The 12,139-nt window shown below is 41.6% G+C and overlaps 1 protein-coding gene and 1 long non-coding RNA gene across 2 annotated transcripts in view; one reads left to right on the top strand and one right to left on the bottom strand.

Moving 5' to 3' along the window:
- LOC109492846 (zinc finger protein 33B-like) overlaps nucleotides 1-9,402 on the bottom strand; it is a 34,593-nt gene extending 25,191 nt beyond the window's left edge. The window contains exon 1 of the mRNA XM_045040950.1: nucleotides 8,743-9,402. Within this exon, the coding sequence (XP_044896885.1) occupies nucleotides 8,743-8,940 (198 nt within the window). The 5' untranslated portion in view covers nucleotides 8,941-9,402. The remainder of the gene's footprint in view (nucleotides 1-8,742) is intronic.
- LOC123380986 lies at nucleotides 8,867-9,938 on the top strand. The gene is made up of 2 exons (XR_006587483.1): nucleotides 8,867-9,006; nucleotides 9,394-9,938. It is a non-coding gene; the product is annotated as an uncharacterized LOC123380986 (long non-coding RNA).
- Nucleotides 9,939-12,139: the final 2,201 nt, after the last annotated feature.

Below are 12,139 nucleotides of genomic sequence, written 5' to 3'. Positions count from 1 at the left end.
CCCACAACGTATCCAGAACTGTTCCAATTCTTAGAAATGCTAAGATTAATAAAACTGTTCTTGTATTCAAGGAGCACATAATCTGATAAGAAAACATGCAGTAACAGGTTACAATCGCTAAGGTGAAGTATGAATAAGACAGACTAAAACAAACGAGCAGCAAAATTAGCTCTCTGTGGGGCCTCACTAAAGAACAGCTGTTGGAGAGAGGAACCCCGTACTCTCATGAACACAGGTTCGTGGTCCCCAGTGAAAGCAAAGATGGGGCTCCATTAACACATTCGCGAAATGAGAAGAGGGCAAATGGCGGAGAAAAAGTTGAGAATCCACCCCAGATCTGTGATGACAGGAAGGGCCATAAAGGAATTCATGGAATGGATCACAGAGTAAATTTAGACCGAGTCTTCAAAATGTGTGAACACTTTCCACCTTAAAGAATATTTTGGAGTACTGGGGCGCGCGGGTGACTCAGTAGGTTGAGCTTCCGACTTCGACTCAGGTCATGATCTCGCAATTCGTGAGTTCAAGCCCCGCGTCGGGCTCTGCTGACAGCTCGGAGCCTGGAGCCTGTTTCGGATTCTGTGTCTCCCTCTCTCCCTGCCCCTCCCTGCTCATGATCTGTCTCTCAAAAATGAATAAACATTAAAAAAAATTAAAAAAAAAACACTTTTGAGTACTACCAAACTTGATATTATGAAATACATAAGTTACTATCAATACATTTTGTTACAAATTTTTATTCTCCAGCTTAAAAGGTAAAAGCCGAAGGGTGCCTGGGTGGCTAAGTTCGGCTCAGGTCATGATCTCCCTGTTCACGGGTTTGAACCCTGCATCGTGTTCTGTAAGGACAGCATGAAGCCTGCTTGGGATTCTGTATCTCCCTCTCTCCCTGCTCCTCCCCAACCCATGTTCTTTGTCTCTCTCTCTCTCAAAAATAAACATAAAAAAGTTAAAAAATATATGTAAATAACATGTTTCTACCTGTTGATGCAGCTACATATCCTGAGTATAAAGGCTGAGGTTCCTTAAGTATCTGAAGTGGGAGAATACACTGAGACATGACAAGTCTATGAAGAAGTGAGGTGGAGCAAGATGATAAAATCAGCAGCACACAAAGATCTTCCTCAGTCATTTTCAAAACCAGTAGGCACCTCAGGAACCACTGAGAACACTTCCAGTATCATTTGTAATGTGAGTTTCGGTTCTCACATTTCAAGCATCAAATTGCCAGAAGAGGCATCTTCCGGTCGACTAGGAGTCAAGAGATCTCAAATTTGTCCACTTCTCAAACTGCATTTTCTGCAAATGAACTATTCTATATAGATCCTGAATGTAAATCCTTATACGCTTCTGTAATTTCAGTACCTACAGCATAAAGGTGGTGTAGGATTGCACTAGCTAATCCAGAAAACTTACTTAACATAGTATTTTTCCAGGCACATAATTCGAATTCACCAATCAAGAGATATATTCGATTCCAAATCGTTCCTGACATACCAGTTCTGTCCTTTAATGAAACTGCTTCAAGAATTTTTTTTAGGTTTCTTTATTTATTTTGAGAGAGAGAAAGAGCACGAGCAGGGGAGGGGCAGAGAGAAAGGGACAGAGAGGATCCCAAGCAGGCTCCATGCTGTGAGTGTGGAGCCCCAAGCACGACTCCATCCCAGGAACCGTGAGATCATGCCCTGGACTGAAATCAAGAGAAGGATGCTTAAGCGACTGAGCCACCCAGGTGCCCCATGAAACTGTCTGAAAAACAGTATTACAAATATTCTTCATTAAGGAAAACAAAATACTTCAGAGGGCTTCCACAAAATACGGGATAGCAGAAGATGGCTGAAGTAAATGTAAAGGTCGAATTGCAGTAATAATAAAGGTCCTTTTATATGTTGAAAGAATTACAAACTATAACCACAATTTAAACTTAAATGGTAATTAATACTAGAATAAATCTTAAATACTGAACCACTCTAGAAGGACTATACTTTAAGTCCTGACCCCCTGCCTGCCCATAAGGGTACATTACAAATCCTGCCCCTGACATGAACCTGGGCCACGTGACTTGCTTTGTCCAATGAAAAGTAGTACAAGGGAAATGTGTCACTTCAGGGAGAAGTTTTCAGAGACATCATCCTTCATCCTTGACCCCACAATGCACAGCACAGGGAACAGAGCCACGCCTTAGCCCCTAAGATCACAGACACAAACAAAAAATAAATTTAGGAACCCTTTGTTACGACACAAGCTGACTGATGCAGTGTTGAAAAAACAAAACAAAATAATCCAATAAAATACAAACGAACAACCTCTAGAGACCACTTGTGTAGACAACAGGCTTGAGCAGTCAAAGCTTGAGCAAGGCAAAAGGACCCACAGCGACCACGACCACGACCACCAAGCTGACGTGAACAGGCTCATTAAGCCACAGGCCCTCACTGACCAATGGGCTGCCCACGGCAGGCACAGTGCCTAAGATTACCAAAAAAGGGGGAAAAGTTACAGCTACTCTAGAACTACAGCCCCTCACCACCGCCTAGTAGCAGACGGGTCTCCCCTTTGCCATCCTGTCCGCTGCTCCCTTGCAGGGTATCCGGTAAACTTCTATCTCCTCTGTTCTGTCTTGAGTGAATTCTTCACTGGCGCCCCCTGCCGGCTCCCATTCAATCGGGGTGCCCCACACAACCAAGAAAAAGCATAGGGAAGAAATACATTGTCAGATGGAGGGACTAAAGCCTAACAAGAACAAATACAAATGGGTTACGTCACCCAATACAAAAAACAATTATGTTATTTTAGGCTTGAAAATCTTGTCTTTTCATTTTTAACCAGAAATGAAAAATCATAAGGAAAACAAAACAGGATCCCCACCGTAGGATTTACAGTAACGTCAAAATCACGTGAGTTTCTTTTAATGCCCTACACAGTTGTAAGAGTTTCTCCTTATAAAGAGCGATGTCTCATTCTTAGAATCCTCACCAGCTGGCACACATTAGGACACGTACTAACTATTCATAAATGGTTAATGAACGAAGTGAATGAAGGCCTAATTAAGGTACATTACAGGGAATACCAACTGCAGCGAAAGGGAGACTTATTTCAGTGATAAAAACAGTTGCAGTCAAATGGAACAGAAGAGACACCCCCCAATAAACCCACGCATATATGGTCGACTGATTTTTGACAGGGTTGCAAAAACACACAATGGGGATGGGATGGTCTCTTTAGTAAAAGGTGGCGGGATAACGGGACGCCTACACGCAAGAGAATGAAACCATACCCCTATCTTACACCACTCATACAAATTAACCTGAAATGAATCAGACTTAAACATAAGAACTGATACCATACAATTCCTAGAAGAAAACATAGGGGAGAAGCTCAACATTGTTCTCTAGGATGATGTTTTCTTTGGATAAGATGCCAAAAGCAAGGCAACAAAAGCTCAAACAAGCCTTCATCGAACTTAAGAGCTCTGCCCAGCAAACAGTCCATGAACTGGAAAGTAACCAACAGATTGGGAAAAGATATTCACAAATCATGTATCTGATAAGACGTTAATATCCAAAATGTATACACAACTCATACAATACAAAAACCAAAAAGCAAATAATCCAATTAAAATGAACAAAGGACCTGAACCGACATTTTTCCAAAGACCTACAAACGGCCAATCCAATATGTATATGCAATGGTGCTCAATACCATGAATCATCAAGGAAATGCAAATCGAAACCTCAATGAAATACCACTTTCACACCTCTCAGAATAGCTATTATCAAAAAGACAAGAGATAACAAATGGCAAGAATGTGGCGTGAAGGGAACCCTCATTCACTGTTGGTGAGAATGTAAACTGGTGCTGCCACCTTGGAAAACACTATGGAGGTCCCTCAAAAAATTAAAAATGGAACTATCAGGTGATCTAGCAATCCCAATTTTAGGTACAAATCCAAAAGGGATGGAAAGAAAACTGCAAAAGACACCTGTAATCCCCTGTTCACTGCAGCACTATGGACAATAGCTGAGGCATGACACAGCCTAAGTATCCATCAACAGAGGAATGGGGTAATGAGAATGTGTGTATATATATAAATACGTATATATATATAGACACACCCACACAATGGAATACTATTCAACCATAAAAACAAAGGAAATCCTGCCATTTGTGACAATATGGACAGACCTTGAGGGCACCATGCTAAATGAAATAAGTCAGAGGGAAAAGAAATGCCATATAGTATAACTTACCATATATAAGTAGTATCTCAAAAACAAACAAACAAAAACAAAAACAAAATCCCTATCTCATAGTAACACAGCATAAAATAGGGATTGCCAGAGGCTGGGAGGAGAAGGAAAATATGGGATGTTGTAAGCCAGGGTGATGAGTTCGAGCCCCACATTTCCTGCAGAGCCTACTTAACAATGAAGAAAGAAAAGAAGAGAGGGAAATAAACTAACTCCGGGTAAAGATGGCAATACATATAATGAATACCTAGAAAAGTAGAAACAAAATAAAACACAATTTTGGGGAGAAAGCAGGAGGAAATACTCAAGAATTCTTGTTACATATTCAAAATATCTTCGACACTAAATACTAAATCCAAACAAGAACATATCCCTTACCAGCAAAAAATACCTTTACTGGTTAATCTCTTTCATGGACAGATACATAATTCCAAAACAAAATATTATCATAACCAGGTTAGGTTTATTTCAGAAATATCTCTTTAGTTTTATATTTAAAATTAATGTATTAATTTTACATTACATTTAACGTAATTTACTAAGATAATGGAGACAAATCATATCATGATTTCAATAGATGACCAAAACCATTTAATAAAATTAAATAGGCACTCATGAAAAAAAGAAAAATTTTACATAACGAGGAACAGAACTGCATATCCTTGAGGTCATCAAGAAATGCAAAAAAATACAGCAAAAATCCATACTGAAAGGAAAGCTTCCCCCTTACTCTCGCTTCTATTTAATATTATATATTTGAGGACGTAAGAAGGCAATAAAGAAAAAAAAGGTATAAAAACAGGAAAAAGTAGATAACAGTATCACTATTCCCAGATTATACATGTGTATACATAAAAAATCCACACATTTGGGAGGTAAACTATTATAGTATACTAAATTAGTGTAGAAAACTTGTTGGAAATAAGGTCAATATATAAAAAATAACATGCCAGCAACAAGCAATTAAAAAGTGTAAATAAAAATATATTTAAATTTTAATACATAACACTGGGTGGCTTAGTTGAACACCAGACTGTTGATTTCTGCTGTGGTCATTACCCCAGGGACGTGGGATCCATGCTCATGTCGGGCTACACCCTGAGTGTGGAGTTGGCTTAAGATTTTCCCTGTCCCCCTCTCCCAGCTCCCGCTCTCTCTCGCGGGGCGGGGGGGGGGGGGGGGGATACATGTATATTAAAAAACATGAAATGCACAGAAATAATTCTAACAACAGGTATGCAAGAATTCAACCGAAAACTATAGTATTACTGAACACTTATACACCATAAATTTATGAAATTTGCACAAACTCAATAATCAGACACATACAAATTAAACAGTGAAGTTTTTAACCATTTGAAGTAGAAATAACTTCAGTATCTGGAGAAGAAAGACACAGTTTTCTGATGAGTAACAATTTACCTAGAAAAATGAGAAATCCTAATATCCTGTAACTCAAAAACATTAATCACTGGACACTGGACCAGTGATTCTTAAACTTAATGTGTTATCAACCATCACATGGACATCCCCTAAAAACACAGATTGCTGGGCCTGGCCTCCAGAAGTTCTCTTCCAGTAGGTTTGGGATGGTGGATCACCATCTGCATGTCAAACAAGTTTCGAGGTGACGCTGCCATTTCTGGCCAAAGGTCCTCACTCTGAGAAGCAATGCTCCAGGGTCTGGAGATACATCTGCATTTACCATAGAGAATGACAAGGATATTCACAGCAGCTGTTATATTAATGAAACATGCAAATTACCTACAAGTCTATCAGTAAAATATAGTATTTAGAATACGGTGTGGCCACACAGCAGGAAAAGCCAACATTAAAAGAAACAAACTACAGGGGTGTCTAGATGGTAAAGCACGTGACTCTTGATTTTGGCTCAGGTCATGATCTCACTGTCGTGAGACTGACCTCTGCACGGAGTCTGCAGCCTGATTAAGATTCTAATTAAAAAAAAAAAAAAAAAGGAAATAAGCTACATATGGATAGATGTCAAATTACTAGTGAACTAAGAAGAGAAAATGCCTGTCAATTACACATTAAGACAATTTACATATTTTTAGAAGTACTCAAAACAATAAACAGTATTATTCAACCATTTTTCCAGTATCCATCAAAAGAGACAAGGAGTCTCCTGGAAAGAGTGGTCAGTAAATACAATTGAATCATTGGCAACCTTTACCTGGACAGATCCCAAACAGTGAAGAAAAAAACCAAGGCAGAAAGCTATGGGATGAATTTGACGGAGAAGCTCAGACAGACTTACTGGAGAATTTAACTTTAAACGATAGGCTATACAACTCGCATACACAACCCAGCTAAAGTACTCATGGAGAGTTCTTTTTTTTTTTTTTTTTTTTAACATTTTATTTATTTTTGAGACAGAGAGAGACAGAGTATGAACAGGGGAGGGTGAGAGAGAGAGAGGGAGACACAGAATCTGAAGCAGGCTCCAGGCTCTGAGCTGTCAGCACAGAGCCTGACGTGGGGCTCAAACTCACGGAGTGTAGATCCTGACCTAGCCAAACTCAAAAGCTCAACCTACTGAGCCACCTAGGCGCCCCTAAACATATCAGGTTTTATACAAGGATCGAACAAGACCATCATTAAATTAACTACTTGAACTAGCTCTTGAACCCTTTTACTTTCAGTGAGGAATGGTTTTAGGCACTCATTTCAGGGCTGTCACAGGAAGGTTATTCACTATGTGTACCTATGTTAAGACCAAAACTTCTTTGATATCATCCAAAAAGTCTGTGTCTTGAAAAAACTCTGTATCCAAAAGACTGTCTTCCTTTCTCCATGGTTTTCAGAAACAGAGATGTTATTTGTAGGTCAGTTTAGAAGCTCTAAGATATAGAATGATCAGTATGTATCTACAAGCCACCTTAGCCTTGCTATTGATCTGTTACTCTCTATTTTCTGTACAGGTAGATTTCTATCTATTGCTAATTTCCCATTAGTATAGGACTCACAAATCTCACCAGGTCCACTGCAAAATAATGTGGGGAATGAAGAACTTACCTGGGATTTGTTCATTTTCTGCTGTCTTGGAAAAGTGTAGACAACTCTGGTGCTGTGCTGAGTTACGGGAGGAATGAGGTCCTAAAAGAGCTGGCCTGCCTGGTGGCTCCTGAATGCTCCTGCCCTATAAAACTATACAACCCAATAGATACGAAGAGCGTCAGTGCCTTTCACCTTCAGAAAGGACAGCAGATGCTCGAAGAACAACTATCTAATAGGACTCTGACACAATCATGTAATGGCTGCTGGGCATAAAAGCTTTCACTGGGAAAACCTAAATATTTGCTTCCTGGGGATTTTTAACAGTTTAAAGCTCTCTTGATGTTCACAAAAAATTTTTACATTAAAAAGTAGGTTTAAATAAAACATTATACTCAGTGAAGTAACATTAAGTCTTCACCAAAACTACTACAAAAAATACTCCCAACCTGGGGCACCTGGGTGGCTTAGTCAGTTAAGCCTCTACTCTTTCAGGTCAAGATCTCAGGGATGGTGGGATGGAGCGAGCCCCACGTCAGGCTCTGCGTTGACAGTGCTGAACCGGCTTGGGATTCTCTCTCCCTCTTTCTCTGCTTCTTCTGGGTTCTCTCTCTTTCTCCCTCTCTCCCCAAAATAAGTAAACTTAAAAAAATACTCCTGATTAAACTGTTTATCAATTTCCCCACTGTTACTAAACCTTTGATTACTGATTACACAGAAAACGATAAAAAGCAATGCTTTAATGAAAGGTCTACGTTTTCATTTCTTGATCCTGGTTGCCGTTTCTCAAAAGGATCTTTTTAAAAGTAATTTGCCTTTCCTCGTGTGGAAAAGCAGGCAGTCTCTCTGGAGTCGGGAGACACAACTTCGTCTTCGCCACTAACAAACTGTGATTCTGAATAAGTCAGTAACCTTCGAGAAGAAAAACAAACAAACAAACAAACAATGTTTCTATTCAATGAGACAACAAGTACGGGATTCTTGGAGATCCTTCCCTAATGCCGGACTGAGTAACACCACGCCTCAAGAAGCAGTCACCGACCCGACTGGAGAGCCGCTCAGACTCCAGGAAGGATACAAGGAGAACCAAGAGGCGGGGCGGTAACCGAGTCAGCCCAGGCAGGGGCGCCCGTCTTCCCGGACCACCCCGCCTCCACCCGACGCGCTCCTCGGGCCCCCCTCCCGGCCGCAGCGCCGTCCCTCTCCCACCGCCCCCGGGCACACGCCCTCCTCCCGCGGCCTCCAGACCCGGGCCCCGCGAACGGCCCCGGCCGCTCCGGCAGGGACTGAGCACCGGGGGGCCCGACCTCTAGTGCTGATGGACACGTCCCCATCCCGCCGTCACCGGTCCACGGACCTCCTCCACACGATCGGGCACCGACCGCCGGGGCACAGACTCCCGGGCACACGGCGCCCCCATTGGCCCTTGCCCAACAGTCCCGGGCTCACCGATCCCCCCTCAACACGGAGAACTGACCCCAGTAAAGGTCAGAGACCCAGCGACTCCGGAAGCGGCTCTTAACGCGAGAAGAAACCGGAAGGAAGAAAAAACGGGGCGGAAGCGCACAGAGGCAGAAGGCGGTACCAGGGATGCGTAGAACCAGGCACCTGCGAAACCAGGCACTCGCAGAACCGGACAGTGGGAGCAGTCAGCGCTGACAGCCAGAGCTACCATTTCGTGCAGACTCCGCGGGCGGCGATGAGGGTTAGCTGAGAGTGTGTCTTCATCTAGCGTGAGAAGGTTGGTGTGCTTGACATAGTTACCCAAGCAGAAGAGCCCGTCAGGGACTCCCCAAAAGTTGCAGATTACATCTGAGATCAGTGTGCACCCAGTGTGTAATTTAGACACACAAGTGTCAGGAATAGGAACCTGCTTGTCGACTTCACTTTTTTAAATACTAGGAAACAGATTCCATCAAGCAATAAAAGAATTTTTAAAATAAAAAAATGTATCTGACACCGTCAGCGATTCTCTGGAAATAAAAAGCCAGGGGACGAGGGTGGCATCAAGCAAGGTAGTTCATCAAAATCATGAAAGCAATGAACGAAAATCGTAGATAAATCAGAAAATCGACAGTCCAAAAGAAAATGTCTTTGTTCGTCTACATAATCCTATTCTTTCTTCTAGGACACTAACATTACTTGAAGAAATGGAGATAGACCCTTTCACTGAAACTCAATATACTGTGACAAATTCCACTAACACTGTCAACCAACTTTTGTACATACTTTTTTCTCTTTGATTTTTGTGTGCTTTAATAGGTACTTTACAAAAGCATTCGTAACTTCATCTGTAATACATGAAAATCGAAACTGACAACATTTCGAAAAGAAAACTTCTTAGGAAATATCAACACGTATAATATTGCTCCACTACAAGTAGTCTGGCATCTGCTTCATGGAAACATGGCCATGATTAAGAGTGTTTTTTTGAATGTAGTCTAATAAATATAGCATTTCAAGGCAATGAGAAATGAATGGAATATTCCAAACAGCAAGTCATTCCCAACAGTTTGGAATAGTCTTAGGTACATAGTTCACACAGGGTATAATTCACAGGGATTCAAGATTTGAAATGTGTAAAATAAACCACTAGGAAAATAAAGGTGACAAGGTGTGACACCAAAAAAAAAACCCATAAATTTAGTATCCGATGCGTTTTAGTATTAGCAATAACAAATAGTTCAGCTCTATTTTAAGTTAAAAGCAAATAAACAAGGAAATATATTTTTAATATTTGAAAGAAAAGATATCTTAATTAATAAAGAGATCTTTAAGTCAATAGAATCGTGAATCCGGCTACATAACTAAGCACTCATGATAAAAAAGAAAATGACAATGAATGACAAATGTATGTAAAAGTCTATTATGAGAATTTAAAAGAATGCAAATGTTTAAGTAAAAACATGTAACCTATCATTTATTGAGAGAAAATTTTTTCATTTTACTTCTATACACAAAAGTTCACTCTGGTGTAGTTTCAGGAATTGTGACAAAATGCGGAGATCTGTGTAACCACCACCACAGCCAAAATCCAAAACTATTTCACCACAGCCCTCAAATTCCTTCGTGCTACTCTTTTGAAGTCAAACTTCCTTACCACTCTATCCTCTGGCAGCTACTATCTATACTTCATGCCTATAGGTTTGCCTTTTCTGGAAAGTCCCATGCATACAGAATCTTACAGTATGTAATCTTGTGAGTCTGGTATCTTTGACTGAGTACAATATACTTCAGATTCATCCTTCTTACTTTATGTATCAATACACATACATTGTTGGTTTTTATTTCCCAAGTCCTTGGGGCGCCTGGGTGGGTCAGTCCGTTAAGTGTTCGAATTCGGCTCTCAGGTCATGACCTCATGGTTCCTTTGTTCGAGCCCCACTTCGGGCTCTTTGCGGACAGCCCAGAGCCTGAAATCTGCTTCGGATTCTGTGTCTCCTCTCTCTGCCCCTCCCCTGCTTGCGCCCTGTCTCTCTCTCTCTCTCTCTCTCAGAAATAACCAAACATTTGCTTCCCAAGTCCTACTCCAGGGTATGGATATACCACACTTATCTATTCCCCAGTCAAGTGACTTTAATTTCCAGTTTGGTTAGGGGCGCCTGGGTGGCTCAGTCGGTTGAGCGTCCGACTTCAGTTCAGGTCACGATCTCGCGGTCCGTGAGTTCGAGCCCCGCGTCAGGCTCTGGGCTGATGGCTCGGAGCCTGGAGCCTGCTTCCGATTCTGTGTCTCCCTCTCTCTCTGTCCCTCCCCCATTCACGCTCTGTCTCTCTCTGTCTCAAAAATAAATAAACGTTAAAAAAAAATTTAAAAAAAAATTTCCAGTTTGGGGAAATTATGAATAAATAAAGTACACTTTGAAATATAAGACTTAAAAATATTTTTAAAACGAGGAATATAGAGTTATGGTATGGGGTTGAGGAGATACTTATTCCCAGTCACTGTTACTCTGAGTTTAATTCATGTAAACTCCCTGGAGGCTCGTTTCTATCAAATTTTAACGGATTTTTAATCTGGCACTTCCAGCACGTACACGACTCCACATGACGCTATCATAAAATTAACTTTCAGTGATGTGCGTACAAGAATGTTTACATCAGTCCGGGTCCAGATGGGAAGAGAATCCACCCAAATGTTATAAGAGAGGGAATTTAATAGAGCAGGTTAAAACAGGCATTTTAAAGGCAAAAGTGGACACTGAGGCAACACAGGCATAACACGGGCAGAGAGCAGCTCCCATCTCAGGGTAACATGACGGAAGAAGTCACTCAGGAGAGCGGCCCCACAGAACTGGGATTCCACACCTGAAGCGGAGGAGGTGCTGGGTCATGCTGATACTACAGATACTCAGAGAAGAGCCCTGCAGGACTGGAATTCAGACCTTCAGACCTTCAGAGCGGTGTCGTCCAGTTACTGCAGGCCGCTCAGAAGGGCACGGAGGTGGGGGGATAACGCCTCTGAGGCTCACGCCTCCCAGCTGGTGTGCCCATCGGGGAGGGATCAATATGGCTGCACCTGGGAGAGCTCAAAGAAGCTGGTGAGAAAACATGCTGGGATTCGACAGTGGTGATGGTTGCACAACTTTGTGAATATGCTTACAAACCATTGAATTTTCCACTCTTAAAGGAGTGAATTTAGTGGTAGGTGAATTATATCTCACCTATTTTTAAATTTTTAAATCTTTAAAACAATTTTTAAAAAGAAGCTGTAGTCTACTACTAGTGACCAAAGTGCAGGGCCATCGCTGGGGTGATGTGAAGGAAAGCATCCCATGATGACACCTCACAGCCTGGAGCCTGCTTCGAATTCTGCGTCTCCCTCTCTCTTTGACCCTCGCCCCCACGCGCTCTCTCTCTCAAAAATAAACATTAAA

The sequence above is a fragment of the Felis catus genome, chromosome D2 (genome assembly GCF_018350175.1).
Source record: "Felis catus isolate Fca126 chromosome D2, F.catus_Fca126_mat1.0, whole genome shotgun sequence".
NCBI lineage: Eukaryota > Metazoa > Chordata > Mammalia > Carnivora > Felidae > Felis > Felis catus.
The sequence above is the reverse complement of the archived record's forward strand: the minus strand, read 5'-3'. Positions and strand labels throughout refer to the sequence as shown.